This window comes from Helianthus annuus, chromosome 9, assembly GCF_002127325.2.
Source record: "Helianthus annuus cultivar XRQ/B chromosome 9, HanXRQr2.0-SUNRISE, whole genome shotgun sequence".
NCBI lineage: Eukaryota > Viridiplantae > Streptophyta > Magnoliopsida > Asterales > Asteraceae > Helianthus > Helianthus annuus.
In genome coordinates this window covers 43155588-43174147 of record NC_035441.2, presented here as the reverse complement: position 1 = coordinate 43174147, position 18560 = coordinate 43155588, and the positions used below count along the sequence as shown (strand labels likewise).

Here is an 18560-nt window from a genome sequence, read left to right as displayed (position 1 = left end):
CATAAAAAGGTAGATGTTTTTTCGTGGCTCCTTCGACTTGACAGGCTACCCACGAAGATAACTCTTCTTAGGCAGGGCATTCGTGTGAACAACTCTTTATGTCCTTTATGCAACGAGGTTGAAGTGTCTTTGATCATCTCATGATTTCGTGCTTGGTGGCGTCCATCGTATGGCAAAGAATATCCTCGTGGTGCCGTATTCCACAGATTTTTTTTCTTTCTCTGTGCTTGATATACTCAACATGGATCAAAAAGCAGGTCGTTCATGCTGTTTCCATGTTCGCTTGCTGGCTTATAAGGAAATCGAGAAATGAAGCAGTCTTTCGCTCCAAACCGATCATTATTGAAAACATCTTGTATGATCTGCGGTTAACTCGGTTTCTTTGGATTAAGAATCTGTCAAAGAAGATGGTTTTGGAATGGGACAAGTGCTAGATTTTAGTTGTTGTGCACAATATACTTGTTTTTGCTGTCTTTTGTTTGTTTGGCTTAGGCTGGTTTTTTGGTTTATTAATAATGGTTTCCTTTACAAAAAAGCTTCGCTTTTTAAATGGTTTTTTTGCGTTTTGAGTCTAAAATTATAAATTTAACCTCACCCTTTAAAATAATAACTAAACATGGAAAATTACCATATCCTTTTTCTCATTTTATTATTTTCCACCATAAAAATTAATCCAAACAATTTTTTAAAAACTCATTTTCAAAAATTCATAACTAAATAAACACTTTTATCAAAAATCACTATTAAAGTTGAATAAGAAATCCGAAATCTAATTTGGTTCAAAGCAAATACAGTCCTTCAAAATACATCTCTTACGTGGAAAATTTGAAATTGATGAGGCATTAAATATCCCGGTCGAAATCTTCCTTCAAGACCAACCAAATGTACCTTGTTCATTTTGGTTTTTAACTACTTTGATTTTGTTCTAGTTACAATTACAATAGTTTATCCTATTTTTCCAACAATGTAAATTTAATGTAAAAAGGTATTACAATTTTACAATATAATGGCATCAATGAATACTCTAAAATTTTGTTTACAAATTTACGTGGAAAGTTTAAAATTTTGTTTGTAGTAACTAGTAAGTACTGTAAAAATTTTATAAAAAACGTCATTTCATGGTAGTAGGACCTGGTTGGTAGTAAAAACCATGTTCGAATAAATTTGACAAAATCGAGAAATATGGATTTTTATTTTTTAAGTTGAATAGAACCCGGTTGTTTGATAAAAACTAATGGTGATTAGTCACGCTTCATGGCAAGTTTGAATGTAGATACGGTGGGGATCGGTTTCAACAACTTTTATATCATTATTCGCCTAGCGAGAAAAAACTGACAACGAAATGTTAATAAAAATAAACCCAGAGTGATGGGTAACATTTAGGAAAACGTTTGAAGACCAGTCAATAGATAAGTAGAGTAATCAGATGTGCGGTTTACATCATGCAGGAAAAGCAAGGTTCTAAGAATCGCTAAGCGATAGTCGGCCGATGAGGTGCTGACTAGTGATTAATCAGGATTTTTTATGTATTTTTCTATTTTATTATGTATATACACATTATTCGACCCATATTTCAAGTAGATATGATTAATTGCCAGAATTTACATGTTTTGTTCATTAATTTAGCCTAAAATTAGCCGGGATCACTAGAATACCACCGACTTTTGGCCAATTAAAACTGAATTTGACCAAGGTTGACCGCATATTGATTAATTGGCGAATTAGATAAAGATTACTCGGTGAACCTAAGACTAGCGATTATCGACTAATCAGAGGCTAATTAGGATTTTTACAACCATGATGAAAAGTAAAACCCCTTTAATTAAAATACGTCTAACTCAAATAAAACCTTTTAATGTTTTATAATAACTTAATTGATTTTGCATCTTATATTCTAACATTAAGTTAATTCAAACTAGTTAAATACCTGATATAGTCTTGTACTGCCGCAAAACTTGTGTTTGAAAATACTTGATATAGCCTTGTGTGTGGCAACTCATATGCTATATATGTGCACAAACCTAAGTTTACTATTCATCCAAATGTTCAAATTTAATAATAATTCATAACATAACATAAAATAAAATAAAATAAAATAAAATAATAATTAATAATAATAACAACAACAACGTCAATAATAATAATAATACTAGTTGTATTTTCGCGTGCTTCGTTGCGGGCCTTTGGTCATTATTGATACGGTTCACTATAGGGCCAGTTCGATATTGGCACTTGGCATAGCAATTGACACATATTTTACATCGACTATACAAAAAAAAAAACAAATACACATACTGGTACCGGTGGTGTTCGGTTGATATTGGTTCCTTAAGGTACCGGTATCATATAGACACTTGATACAACTTACTATACCAGAAAATAGTTTGTTGCGAATCTAACTCTATGTTTAATGAATTTTATTACGACACATCGAGAAAACTATAAAAATGAATATAGTGTCAATACTGTTGTTGTCTGGTCAATATATGTTTGGTCCTGATGAAAAAAAATCAACAACATATGACATGTTGGAATAAAACTGAATGATACTTAACCAAAAGCACATGATGATGATGATAGATTCGAAATTTTATAAAACGCTAATAAAAAACAATGGTTAAGAAGGAATCTTGATTTTGTCTAAGTAGGATAAGAATAAATCTCAATCTTTCATTTTTTTTAAAATCAAAGGTTAAGATTAAAGTGTAGAAACAAAACGGTGTAAACTCTCAACATTCAAGACACGTGCCTATGTTCCCATATTTTTAAATGTTCATAACTTTTTTTTCACACGAAATTATGTTTTTAAAAAACAATTGTACCATAAAATCGAGTATTTTTATTTTTAATGTAAGTACTATATTGCTATAAAAATATGAGAACTATAAACCCTAAAAAATTGTCTTAGATTTCTATGTTATATAACATTTTATGCTGATTTTTTTGTACTACATTTTTGTGCTAAATTTTTTTGTACTAGATTTTTGCGCTAAATTGTTTTAACAAAATTTTCTGTATTGTATTTTGAGAAAAGAGTTTAGGACCAAAATATTTTTTTCATTCTACCAATAAGGAATTTCACATGTTATCTTCACACTCCGTCTAAGTTACTTATGCAAACCCACTTTTTAGTGGGTCCTTCACTTATATAAATATAAATACAAATACAAATATAGGGTGAGGTTCATTTGAAAAAAAAAATTAATTGAGAATAAAAAGAACAAAGGGTATAATTGTAAAAAGTTAAGTAGTTATTCTTTCATTTCATTCATTATAATCTGTAACTAACTAATTACTCATAAAGACTATACTCTACACTAATTTTCATTGCCTACACACATAAAAAGTTAACCTACACATTTCAAAAATTATCCTACACATACTTAAATTTATCCTACACAACTCGTAATTTATTTTACACGCCTAGTAATTTGTTCTACACGCTAAATTAATTTTTTTATATTTTGAAAAAATATATATTTTGAAAATAAGTTATAAATTTAATGTAACTAGGATTTCGACCCGCCGCAATGCGGCGGGGATTCTTTAGTTATAACTAAGTTAATCTAGGACCCGCACGTTATGTTAAACCTGTCAAACGGAAAAAATAGACGATGTAAAAATGTTCACCCACACACGCACGTTGCGTCGTGTTAAGTTGCAAAATTTAAAACGAAACGTAAAAACGTTAAACCAAAGACGCACATTGCGATGTGTTAAGTCACAAAATTTAGAACCAAGCATAAAGCGAAAAATTTGCGAAAAATGAAAACTATAAAGGATCAAAGTTGAAAGTAAAAAAAAAAAGTTATGAGAATAGATTACAATAGATAAAAGGTTTTGGGTTAAAAGTAAAAAAAACAAATAGTTTTGGGTTAAAAGTAATTTATGAAATACTTTTGGGTGAAAAGTAAAAAAAATCATTTTTTTGGAAAACCCCTAAAGCCAACGTTACGACAACCATATACATAACCATTTTTTCTTAGAAAACCCCCAAAGCACACTCCGCGTTGAGGCGGGGAGTAAAACGGTGTGTCAAATAGTAATAATGTCACACAACCGTCATCGACCACCAACACTGACTCGACTTAAGATATGCGTGTTGCGACGAACCTGTCAAATAGGGAAAAATAGAGGTAAAAACGATGAACCATACATGCACGTTACGTCATATTAACTCAAAAAAATTAGAACTATACGTAAAACGAAAATTTGCGAAAGATGAAAAGTATAGGTGACAAAAGTTGCGAAGTTAAATTGCAAATAATGAAAAGTTTTGGGTTAAAGTTAAAAAACAAATTATGTAGGGTTAAAATTGAAAAAGGTAAAAACCTTTTGGCTAAAAGTGAAAATTCAACTTTTTTCTATGAAAAAAACTCATAAAGCACAATGTACAAGTTGCTATGCATAAAAAACTTGCAAACTTATATATGGAATAATTAGCTATCAAAAATGAAGACTAGAAATTAATGATCTATGTAAGTTTACAAATATACCCTTACATTAAAATTAAATGCAAATATTAAATAAAGTAAAATGAAACATTTTTATTGGTTGAAACTCCTTCTTTTTTTTTTCTTACAAAAAATTTCTTCTCATTTGAACTTTTACACTATAACTATAAATATTATATTTATCATACATATATTTTGAATATAGTTTTTTTTAATGTAATAGAACACAGTTTTTGGCTTCTTTGACACTAAGTAAGTTATTATTTTAAGTGTAACTAGGTTTAAACAAGTTCGTCGCATTGGAGCGAATTTCTTTTGCTATTTTCTTTTGTTATTTAATTTGTGTTTACATGTGTGTTGAAATCATTACGAGCGTGTTGCGAGCGTAACTGCTGACAAGAATAAAAAGAAAATGTAGAAAAAAAAAACTAAAAGATAACCGAAAGAAAATCAACCAAAAAAGTTGTATGGCAACGATGCTGTTCGTATGAAACCCGTGGTCAGAGATGAGAAAATTGTTCTGGGTACCGGTACCAAAATTTACTGAACCGAAAGATCTTAAGTATCAATTCGGTACCGACTTTTGGCGTTCCTGGTACCTGTCACTACCTTTTTTACCTTCATATACTGGTACTATAACCGGTATTTTCAGTATCAGTACCGATTTTGTATCGGTTGACATCGAGCTCATCCCTACCCCTGAAACTAAAAAAAAGAAAAAACTAAAAGTTGAACAAAATCAACAAAAAAAAGTTGTACGATACAGTTGTTCGTGCGGTAACCGTGATCAGAGATGAGCAAATGATACCGGGTAGCAGCACTGAATTTCCCGAACCATAAGATTTCCAATATCAATTCGGCACCAACTTTTGGCGTTTTCTGTATTAGTGTCGGGTTTGACCTTCATGTATTGATACCGAACAGGACCGTACCAGTATTTTCGATACCAATATTGGTTGACACCAAACTTATCCCAAGCCCTGATATTAAAAAAGGATTAATGTAAAAAAATAAAGAATAACTATTATTATAATACTAAAATAATAAATGTATTAAAAAAACTATATATTATTATAATATTAAAATCACTATTGATTTCAATTATAAATATTATTTCAAATTGCTCATGAACAATAAAGTATTTTTAATAGTATTTAATATTATTAATTTCTTTTTATTATATAAATAGTATTTTAATATTGTTATCTTCCTTTTATGATATATAAAATATATATATACTTTTATGTCTTTTTTATATTAGAGAATATAAAATAAAAGTATTTCACTAAAAATATTGTTTGATATTACTCAATGTTATCAGACAAGTTTAACACACTTAGTACATGGATTATTTCTATGGTTTTTGATTTCCATAATATTTCATTTATATATATAACTCAGTTCGTGGCGATAAATGAATATTGATAGTAGTACCATAACGATTTAAACTGATTGATACTGTTCGAACGTCGGTGTCGGTACCGGTGCTGTTTTATTACTTTTGGATGATGTAAAGCACACGTTGATTTCTATACTGAGTGCATGTATCGTACCAGTACTGTAACAAATCGAACCAATACCCATCGAATGCTCGCGATCACGTACCACAACAACGCGCGGAAAGATTCCCTAGTTCTAATATTAATATATAGTAATAGAGCCTTATTTTAAAATAGCGTAAATTGTCAAAATCGTACCTAAGTATTGGATATGTTTGCAACTTTCATTCAAAATACATTTTTTGTACCATATTACCCTTCGCTTTTGGGATTTTTTTTCATTTTCATCCAAATATATGTCAGAAAAAATAAAGTAGATTAGACTTTTGTATGAAAATGACAAAAAATCCTAAAATTGAAGGAAAATATGGTACAAAAAAAGTTGTTTTGAATGAAACTGACAATCATACTCAAGCCTCAAGGACAATTTTGGCAATTTACTCTTTAAAATATTTCTTTTTTCATGGCATCTAATTATATAATTAAAAAATGCCATTTTTGAAGTGGTGTTACATAATTAATGCATAACCATTATATTATTTTACTGGGATATTTTGTTTCGTTATCCTTTGTTCATACAGTAGAGTTGAATTCGTCAATAATTACGTCTTTGGTATTGATAAAGCTTCAAACCATAGATAAATCAATCCACCGAACTTGGATGCAGTAAAAGTCTATGTTGAATTCAAAAAATCAACTCTTTCTGTTTTATTGAGTAATGGAAACAGAGGAAAAGAATAGGTCTATGGTCTCTTTGATTCAAAGTCCAAAATATTTATTTGCCTAGTACAATACATTCAATTTACAATTTACATTGAGAGTATATAGATTTTAACGATTTTACACCTCAAACTCTATACGAAAAAAAAAAGTTTTAAAGTCTAAATCTACCTACATAGGTACCTGCATAGATAGATATGAATGCACATAGTTACGTACGTACAAACATATCTATCTACATAGTTGTGTGCCTTCCCAACTATTATTAGCATACCCATCTATATGGGTACTTCACACATCAATGTTTACACATATACATGGCTTGTAGCCTAGTGATATGAATGGATGTACTAAAGGTGTTATTGATCAAGTGGTTCAAGGGTTCTAGTTGCATGACGGACATTGATGATTTAAGAGTAAGTTTAGAGAGGGTGTAAATTAGTTATTCTTAGAAAAGTGTATTTACATATACCCACCTACATACATAATTACATACACACATGTTGATAACAATATTAGTTATAGTCCTTTCACAATTTGGTCTTCTTTTTACTAAGAGTAGTCCATTTCAAGTGAGTTCTCACCAGTTGATCTTTGACTAGATAAATCACTATTTGTGAACTTTCACCATCTCTCAATCTACTTCTTGAATTTACCTTTGTAATTTTTCCTTTTAACGTCATACTAAAAGATCATAATCAACCAAATCTACCTCATATCTAGTTTGTAACTTTTATCTGGTTAGTAAACGTTCTAGATTGAAACTTCGCAAAATGATTAGAAGCTACTGCATGCATTTTCATTTTTCCCTGAATAGAAGCTGATCTAAATAAATTAACTTCGTATGTTTGTTACCCATCGGTCATTATTTTTACTTATTGGAACAACAATACTAAATAAATTTGAAGCTTATGGTCTAAAACTCGTATATAAACTTCAAATTTTCTTGTAGACAAGTTTACCTTAGCCCTCAAACTCGTATATAAACTTCAAATTTTCTTACAACGTTTTAATTGATACATGAATTAAAGTGGCCCTATTGATTTCTTCTAAATTCTTGCACCAAGTTTTTCTTCTCCTTATATTTTCGACTCTCACTATCATAACAGACCTTATCTTTCTCTCTTAGACTGTGGGGTATGGGGCTTGGGTTGGGGTGTGGGTTGGGAGAAAACGCCCAAGCCACCATTCCGGGTGGGCTTGAGTTGGGGCGTGGCCCAAGGGGCGGGGGTTTGAAGCCGGGTGTGAGGCGGGTCTAGCAAGGTGACATGGCGGGCTCTCAATAACCAATTCAAACTAGCCGTTGGGCTAGCCGTTGGCCTAGCCATTGGGGGCATTATTTAAAAAAATTTCCTTTATAAATACTTTACCATATTTAACATTTTTCTCACACAATATCAAACACATAAAACACAATATTGCCATGAGTTCTTCAAGTTCAAGTGTATCGTCATCATCATCTGACGATGGTGGGGAAATATTTCTACAAACGATCGCGGCGGTGGTGAAAGCTATCGTGGAAGACGAAGACGATGAGGAAGAGACCCCGCAACCTAAACGAAGGAGAAGGTACATCGCTCGTGAACGGCACACCACTAACAATTTGTTGGTAAGCGATTACTTCTCAGTGGAACCTAAGTATGATGAAAAAATGTTTAGGCGTTGCTTTCGTATGAGTAGAAACTTATTTTTAAGGATATCTAGAGATCTTGAGGAGAAGTATGTTTATTTCCAACAAAAACCGGATGTAACCGGGCAATTAGGATTTAGTACGTGGCAAAAGGTCACGACCGCACTTAGGCAGTTAGCGTACGGCAATAGTTCGGACATTATGGATGACTATTTAAAAATGTCTGCACGTGTAGCTAGAGAAAGTCTTCACAACTTTTGTTCGTGTATTTTAGAACTTTATAGGAAAAGATATTTGAGAAAGCCCTCGTTTAGTGACATGCAACAAATATTGGAACATTACGCAAATTATCATGGGCAACCCGGGATGCTAGGTAGTTTAGATTGTATGAAATGGCCTTGGGAACTTTGTCCTACCGCATGGCAAGGCGCTCACACGAGTGGATTTCACGGGATTCCAGCCAACATGTTTGAAGCGGTTGCGTCCCAAGATCTTTGGATATGGCATGCGTTCTTCGGTATGCTGGGTTCACATAATGATATTACCATCATAAACCACTCGCCCCTTTTCAATGATCGGGTAAATGGTATAGGACCCAAAGGAACTTTCTTTGTAAACGGGGTTGAGTATGTGTATGGGTATAGTTGAAGGGATTTACCCAGAGTGGGGGGTTTTCGTAAAATCATTCACAAAACACGGTACCATAGATCCAAAGAGATTAAAGTTTAACAGGGTCCAAATGGCTGCACGTAAAGACGTCGAGCGAGCATTCGGTGTTTTGAAGAAAAGGTGGCGAATATTGGCAATGCCTTGTCGACCATGGGACATGGATCAGATTGGAAACGTGATGTACGGATGTATCATTCTTCACAACATGATTTTGGAGGATGAAGGTAGAGCGGTCGTTACCTACTATGATGACGATGACCCCCAACCAGGAAACGTAACAGACGAAGATAAAGCGGCAAATGAATTTTTGATCAAGTCATTAACTCATCCTGTTCCCGTAATTCATTTGTCTCCCAAACCCCGTAACAGACGAAGATAAAGCGGCAAATGAATCTTAAATAACCAACATATTTGTCTCCCAAACCCCATTCAACATAAGGCCATTAACTCGATTGCTGCTAATGTTCGAGTTAACAATCTGGTGGAACAAAACTGAATTTTCATCACCGTAAATAGCCCATCTCGCTCTCGATTTCTGACGAGTATCCATTTGTTTCAGCCTATCACGTTCCGCCACATAATTTTTGCACTCAGACCGTTCCCGTAATTCATTTTCCTCCAATAGCCGATTCTCGGCCAGATTATCAAGTTTCGTCACCCGACTTTTTCTATCCCATATACCCCTTCAGTTCTGCACTTCTCCTCTACTACCCATGTCTTGATTCTGTTTTTTAACCATCTCAGTTTTATCGCCATAGAAAGATCTTCAGGACCTGAAAAGGAAAACATACCGCATGCTTCAATTACGAACTCCATAAAGCCCAGGTATTCAAACCATGAATTATAGAATCTGAATGGGATATGTCCATAATCCGACTAGACGGTAGACATAATAAGAGGCCGGTGGTCCGAAGCGTCTCTCTCTAGGGCCATAAGCGAAGCGGTCAGCCATCTTTCCATAAAGCCAAGACAAACTAGAAACCGGTCTAATTTGCTTAACTTATCACCTTTATCAGGGATACATGTGAACTTTCCCCCACCGATGTTGTATTCATAAAATGTTCTAACGTATATAGACTAGATGGCTGGGTCTGAGTGTTTTAAATTTTCAATGTAAAAGGTTAGTGTATGATAACATAGGTAGTTTAAATAAATAATTACCTATATTTAGGGGGTATTTCAAAAAAGTTTTTAATATTTTTCACTTCTAACCCAAGACATCTTATCTTTTCAATTTAACCCCTTTGGTTTTTACTTTTAGCAGAAAGATTTTCATCTTTTGCAATTTAACCCCAATACTTTTTTTACTTTCAACTTTGGCCCCCATAGTTTTCATCTTTCACAAGGTTTTGTTTTACGTTTCGCTCAAAATGTGCGTGTGCGTTTCAAAGTTTTTTCGTCTATTTTTTCTCATTTGAGAAGTTCGGCGCAACGCATGGGTCCTAGATCGACTTAGGTATTTTTCTATGCATTACATTTCAGCCTAAATTTTTCGCATAAAAACACGCCGCAATGGGTGTGCGTAGTTTAACGATTTTACATATGCTTTCCATTCGGTTTTATTTTCTCCCTTTCTATTTATTTTGTTTTTATGAGTTTTCCGGCGTCGATCGCTGGTAGTGGTGTGGCATTGGTGCTACTTTGCATGGTTTTATGCCTCTGCCGCAACGCGGGGGCCTTAATGTTAATTAAATACTAGTCTCATAATTATGATAAAAGATAGCTATGCATACATAAAAACATGCTAATATAGAATACAATAATAAAAATTGGTGTAAGAGATCGATAACGACTAAAATACAGGTATTACAATGTCTTTAGTGTCCAAATAATAAAATGCAAATAATACTTAAACCTAGAACAACATTTAAAATATATAACATTTTGACTTGTATGAACCTTACATGTCTCCTTGTTTCGGTATCTCCCAAATATAGTGAAACTATCTAGGTATATTCTTGGTTCTATGATAGGATCTTTCCCCTTCGGTTCTTTTTGTGCAACAATACATTCTGTGAAAGGTTTCCTCTTTCGTATAACTTGTGAAACCGTAAGAGAGCTATGGTTATGAATTCTTAAAAAACAACAAAAAAACGTACATAAAAACAAGCATTAAAAAACACATAATATTTGGCTTGACTCGTTCAAAAAATTTAAGTCGAAACATGAATTTATATGAACATGTACATAAAAGTAACCACGTGAAAAATAATTTTTTTTTCTTTTTAGGCTAAAGAATGAAAATTGGAGGGGGGGGGGGGGGGGGTTAAATTTGAAACGGTAGAACCCAAGAGTTGAAAATGACATTTTATAAAGTTTTTCAAATTTGGGTTTTTTTTCATATTTAGAAAATTTAGGATTTTTTTTTTCTCGGAATCCATGATCTGGTGGTTTAGTTGTATGGTATTTAGCACCCCACAAAAAACAATGTAAGTTTAAATACTAAATTTGGGGAGGTTAAATTTGAAACCGTAGAACCCAAGAGTTGAGAATGACATTTTATAAAGTTTTTTAAATTTGGGTTGTTTTCATATTTAGAAAATTTAGGATGTTTTTTTTTTCTTTTTTTTTTTTTTTTTGCCTTGTAACCCAAGATCTAGTGGTTTAGTTGTATGGTATTTAGCTCCTCACAAAAAACAATGTAAGTTTAAATACTTAGGGTGAACGGGGCACTCCCTTCTTAGGGGAGTCCCCTCTTTTACGCACGGCCAATCAGCACGCGCCACGTCAACTCGCCTCTTAACTCCCCTCACACCCTCAATTTGATGGCGTCACTCCCCTCTTAACTCCCCTTGTTTTTTTATTAAAAAAAAATGTTTTGATTGGTTGAAAAAAGGGTGGCCCACCATCTCTCTCCCTCCTTCATTCGGCAAGCTCTCACCGATCTTGCTCCCCTATGTGATTCCTCTCGTTGATGGCAGCGGTGTTCCCGTTAGATGACTTGGGTCACCGAATGGGGTTACCGAGAGTCCCCCATTCACCCTTACAGGTGAAAGTATTAAAAAAAAAACACTAGATTTAAATAATAAGAGAAAATCAAATAAAAACCTAAAAATAAGTTAGCCCTGGCCTATTGTGTATTAACACTTTGAAAGTATAAATACTTTGACTTTTCAAAACTAAACTAATTATAATTATGAGTTAAATGTCATTTTAGTTTATGTGATTTTGGTTATTTTATCAGTTTAGTTTAAAAGTTTTATTTTTTTCCTCTCTGTTCAAAAATGTTTCACTATTGCCATTTTAGTTTACTGGATTAACTTCATCAATTAACGAGAAGGGCGATTCGGTCATTTTATACGGCCGAATTGCCTTTCTAGTTAATAGAAGTACATATAAAATTACCGAATTGCCGTTTTAGTTAACAGAAAATATAGATGAAGTTAAGCTAGTGGGCTAAAATGGCAACGGTGAAACCTTTTTGAATCCACAGGATAAAAATGAAAATTTTGAAATAAACTACCAAAATGACCCAAACCATAGGGTCTAAAATGACATTTAACTCTATAATTATATTATATTATATTATATTATATTATATTATATTATATTATATTATATTATATTATATTATAGTAAATCATGGTGCTACAGTACATGTTTTAAGTCTCCATTTTGCTTCTAATTACAATAATGCTATTAACACCCATATATTTAACCTTTTTTTTCTATGTCATTTATATAATATACTCAATTCTTTTGTATCATTTATAATCATCATAAAAGATACTTTATTCTTTCTTTTAATATGTTTTAACCATAAAAGTTTTGATACTTACATTTTGACCCCTTTAAATTTTGTTAAGTTTATTAAAACAAATTTCATTCTTACCATCTGAATTTTAACAAATTTATCACACGTCGCATGAATTTTGATAAAGTTATTATTACTCCTTTAAAACCGCATTACACTACAACCCTCGAACTTTAAAAAAGTTTTTACTTTAAGTTTTAAACGATTTCTCGTTATGACATCATAATTTTTTTACATGTTTCATCTTTTTGCATATAGTTTCAAATAATTTTGATTTATGTTATTTTACTGGAAATTTGTAACCCAAACATAATTACTATGGTTACTTTTGCTTTCTAAAAAAAGGTTAGTTTCCCGTCGCAACGCGCGGGTAGCAGCAACCTAGTTTATATATAAAAGAGAGCGGGACCACCGACATTTCCTTTTAACATAAACTCTCGTATGAATATTCTGCTTGACTCAAGTTAACTAGACTTTTATAAATAGGCCAGAAAGGCAAACGAATCGCTATATAACTAACTACAATATGAAATTAAAAAAAAAAAAAGAAAAACACATTGTTCTGTGCGGTTGATGAGTTCAGAATAACCACAAACAATATGGAACACACAAAGCATATCGTTTCCTTTGTTAAAATTGTTTGTATGCTTTGTGCTGTTGATGTTGTCACATCCTCAAGAGTAACTACCTTGCAAGATATGTCAAGCCATAAGAGACTATCTTTCCAGGAGGAATATCATGTTGGAGGCGGGGTAGATGTATGTGCAGGTATGTTGACAACTTGTGAAGATTCTGGTTCGAATCTAAGTAGCTATGCAATAAATCATTTTCAGCGTTTATTTTTTTTAACGAATGAACAGCCTCTTTAGCCCTCTAAAAGACCAATGTTGTCCTGCAATTATCTAATTTCCTTAGTGATGTCATATCTTAATGAGGAGCTTAGCATTATCTCTTTCATATTTATAACTAAATCACACAAATCCTTTAGACAACTATTCCTCTTATTATGTCAAACAAAGTGTAAATCTGTCAAGTTTTCTTGTAGTTGATCATGTTAATTCAATTTTTTTTTCTTTGTAAAGGGCTCCACGTTTTGAATTCGCTTTGGCCACCACAAACGTTGAGCCGGCCCTGTATGTTGTTACAAAAAAATATCAAGTGTTTTTGAATATTTTGAAACACACAAAAGGAGGTGAAGTCAAAATACTGAAAATACACATTTATCGTTTATCAAAGTTTCACCAATTTTTTTTAAAGGTACATAAACACCATATTTACTGTTTAGCAACGGTTCCTTATGCTACTGTCTTACGTGCAAACGTGTTTTGATCTCTTCTTTTTTTTTTGTTGTAACTAAAATTTGTTTAATATATGGATTTGTGGTTTCCAATAGTAAAGGATAAATTCTAGAAATAAAAAGTCTCACTTTTACACATAGTTTGAAAAGCATGGTTAAATATTGTCATTTTGGGTTTCCTCAAGGGCGGGGCTTTGTTTTTAGTAGATTAGGGTTTTCTATTCAGAAATGGATGGCGGCGCAGTTTGTTGCTCGTCTACCTGCTATCCTTATGTAATTTGCCCTGATGATTGGAATGAAATAAAAATATTGACACAAAAAAAATTGAACTTTTTAAGGAAATCTTAAGTTACAAGATATTCACTCCTATTTGTCATCTTAAGTACGTCACTAAATTACAATTCTTTTAGTGAAATAAAGTTCACTTCATCATATGTATTTAGGTGGTTTATTTTTCTTTGTTAGTATAAGTTTTCGTTGGTTTTGATATGTGATTACCCATGAAAGACATAATAGGTCCAGAATGGAAGATAACCAAACAAGAAAAAGTAGATTATTTATGCCCAGAATTACTTGTCTGGGTGCCCAAAACAGGCTTTACTGAGTTGGTAAAAGTCAACCAAAAATCACAACTTGAAGGTGGATTCTCCATAGCGATATTCTGCTATGTATTGCATGTCTTACCTTTCAATATTCAGCCTATCTTCAAACCTTTCGTTAATGCAAACGGGGAAAGCAATGGTACATATGATGACCTTCTAAAGCAGATTAGAAATCAGGTACAATTTTCCCATAAAACACACATACATATATATACATGGGATGCATGGCTGAATTTAGCACTTTATATATAGAGAAAAATTCCAATATTAAATCATTTAAGAATAAAAAGTAGTATAAAAGTATCAGTTATCCTTTCATATAAAAAGAAATATGAAGAAAGTAGTTTAGTTGTTTATTGATGGACAAAACTACACACGTGTAAGTAATCATATGTAAGTAAATCGTACAAAATTAAGAAGTATATGGACAAATTAGTTTGATGATTTTAATATGAGTAAACTAAAAATGTGTTTTTAATTAGTAAAAGAAATTAAAAGTACGAAGGAGGAATTAAAATTAGGACTCTTATTTATTTTGTGCATTCATACAAAAAAAAATGCGTTCTAAAATGATCCCTCCCTATTGCTTCATGATCCCCTCCCTATTGCTTCATAACTATATATTTAAATGTAATTAAGAATGCTTGTCTAGATTCTCAAAGTCAAAAATGTAAATAATAGCCATAGAAACACATGTGGAATGAAAAAAACTCATGATAGTTTTCTAGGAACATCAGAAGAACATACAAAATTCTTGAAAAAAAAGGAAACAAAACAAGATTCCAACCTCCCTTAGTGTTTGATAGTATGAACAAGATTAGAAAGAACATGTATACTTATTATACACTAGACAGTACACTATATGAAAACTTTATAAACTCGTGTATGTTTGATTTTCTAGCCCTCGGAGTCTTGTCAAGCAGTTGCTGGTGATGTTACAGTGCGTGCTAGTCGAACACCATTCTATGATTTTACAATTCCCTATCAGGGCGCTGAACTCTATATGCTTGTCCGTGCTACACATGAATGGAACCAAACCTTGTGGACTTTCTTGAAACCTTTTACCTGGAGATTATGGATCGTGATAGTCGGTGCAGGTATTTATATTGGATTTGCAGTTGCATTTCTAGAATACCGTGTTGGCAATCCAAAATTTAAAGTCCCAATTCATCATAAAGTCGTAATGATCATCTGGTTTCCAATTTCGACATTCTTCTTCTATGAAGGTACCTACCTAATTTGAGATTTACAGTTGTTCAATGTATCTACTAAATGCTAATTTTTTCTTTACAATAAAATCCTTAGTTTAGAAAAGGTTTTTGGTAAAGTTGTTCACATTCTCTTCTAATCTAAGTAGAATATCATGAGAAAACTCTATCAAACGATTAATATTTTAGTTGAATTTTTCTGTACTTTAGTTTTAACGTTTGAGGTCTAGGGTTTAAATTTTTAGAGTTTTGAGAATAACTTTTATGGCATAGCTTTAACATTTAATTTTTAGGTGTTAGCCTCTAAGATTTAGCTTTTAGAGTTTGGGGTATAACTTTTAAGGTTTAGTGTTTAGGGTGTTTAGGGTTTATTTCATTGAGTTTATGATTTAGGGTTTAAAGTTTAGGGTTGAGTAATGGTTGGATGGGATTTATTTGAGTTTTCTTACAAAGAGATCACTTTCCTTCTAATCTAAGCCTTTATGATAAAGTGGTTAGTCATCAAATGGGATGATTTTTTTTTCCTTTCTAATCTATTAATTTGCACCCTTTTAAAATTTCCTTTCTAATCTATATGAATCGATATGAATCTTAAAAGAAGTTAATTAAAACAAGTCGGAAATAAACTAGCAACAAACATCGATACAAACATTTATTCAGGAAAGCATTAGATTTAAGATAGAAACTATTTCTTCTATTTATTGAAGTACTTTCAATTTGCAGGGAAGATACTTAACAAGAACTCTAAAGTTGTACTTATCACGTGGCTAAGTATGATATTCATAATAGTTCAGATTTTCACAGCTACATTGTCCTCATGGTTGACAATCGATCAATTGCGTCCAAAATTGCCTTCAAGTTTTGAAAATGCAGGATATCAATATGGTGGTTATGTAGATAATTATATAACTCAAAATTACAATTGCTCTGGCAAGCATCTCAAGGCTCTTAAAAGCATTGAAGAATATAAAAATGCTTTCTCCAATGGTAGCATAAGTGCTGTTTTTGATGAGCTCCCTTATATCGACCTCTTTCTGGCTAAGTACGGCTCTGATTATATGAAGGTCGGACCATTAAACCAGCAGTCTGGACATGCATTTGTGAGTCTCTCAATCTTTGTCATGTATGTATTGTGTACCATCGACATTTTCATCTCTTCCTCCTTATATTAGTTGTTATCTTTCTAAATTATGTCCTTAGTCAATGTGCTCATAGTCAAACTTGAGGATTGATATTTGTTATTATAATTTGTAAAATGATCAAGAAAAACTCTCTACTAAATTGATACATACGACCACTTCTAAGTTCAACAAATCAAACTACCAATAATCATAAATATATAACCTGCTATGAGTACGAGTAGGATCTTCCTGGCTACGTTTTTTAAATTTCCAATATTAAATTTTAGACGCCGATATGAAAACCAAAACTGAATAATGAAACAAAGGACAACTGATTCTCTCACTTTGTTATGCTCAGTATGGACACTCTATAAAAGTTTCTGATTTCTTTTGCTATATTTTCTTATCTACTACTATATATTTAATGTAAATTTGCTCGTATACATTGTTATAATAAACCTCTTAATTTCATATTTTACTTGTCTCAGGCTTTCCCTCATGACTCTCCTTTAGTAAACTACTTTACAAGGGCAGTAGTAAATATAACTGAAAGTGAGATTATGAAGGAAATGAAGGAAAAATATTTTAGGTTTGATGTTCCCAATGGATCACAATCTAACCAAGCTCTTCCACAAAGTCTTGATATTCATAGCTTTATTGGATTGTTCATTTTCACAGGAATATTGACCATAGTTGCAATAATCTTGTCTGAAAGTTCAATCAGGAGTACGAGTATAAAGAACAAAATCCTTCCCATATCAACCGAGAATTAGATCTGTATTTTGACTTCTTTAAGTTGATTTGGCATAGTGATTAGAACAAACTAGTATATGACTGGTAAGATGTCTTTCTAAGGTTATGTATGTAAGTCTATAACTATTAATGTAAGATGTTAATTTTCTTTTTTTATGTATGAAAAATTTAGTATTTTATATAACTTCATCTATTGTTGATGTGAAATTTGGAATGGAGATGAGAATGCGGTTGATAGTCCAACAATTGGTATATGTGTGACCATTCGATCATGACCTAGCACCCAAAGTGAAGCCAAAGTTAGCAGTCGACCAATAACAATAACTTGAATGAACTTCTAGTCAATGAAAGCAGGCAAACTCATTACACACAGCCTTAGCGTTAAATTATAATAACTAATTTAGTGTAACATCTCATTTTTCATGATTGAAAATGGGATTGGGTTGCGAGTTATCACTAACAATATGGGTTAAATGGCTAAGAGTGGGTCTAGTGTGATCAATGTGTTGTAACCCGACTTGTATTCATATTCGATGTAATTTGGATCCTTATTTATGCAATAAAATTTGATTATTCTATGTTTTATTATTCATCTTGAGACTTATGTGATTGTTTTTAACATGAGTTATACATACTTTACATGTGTCATCGGAATTGTTATATTTGTTAAACGGTACATTTTTTAGCTTAAACCAAACTCAAGGGACTAGTTGTGTCAACAATTAAATTCTGAATTCTTCACTCTCTCGTGCCACGTGGAGGAGCACATCCTCCCTCCTGCGACTCGCAAAGGAGCCTATAGCGAAATAGTTTCATTTCACGATTTTGGTCAATTTACAGCCTGCAATTCCCA

General features: G+C 32.5%; 1 protein-coding gene across 1 annotated transcript; it reads left to right on the top strand.

Moving 5' to 3' along the window:
- Nucleotides 1-13209: 13209 nt before the first annotated feature.
- Nucleotides 13210-17915, top strand: LOC110877509 (glutamate receptor 3.1). The gene is made up of 5 exons (XM_022125660.2): nucleotides 13210-13494; nucleotides 14531-14802; nucleotides 15527-15851; nucleotides 16557-16933; nucleotides 17443-17915. Exons 1-5 carry the CDS (start codon nucleotides 13326-13328, stop codon nucleotides 17725-17727), a joined length of 1428 nt encoding a protein of 475 aa, XP_021981352.1. The 5' UTR covers nucleotides 13210-13325; the 3' UTR covers nucleotides 17728-17915.
- The last annotated feature ends 645 nt before the right edge of the window (nucleotides 17916-18560 follow it).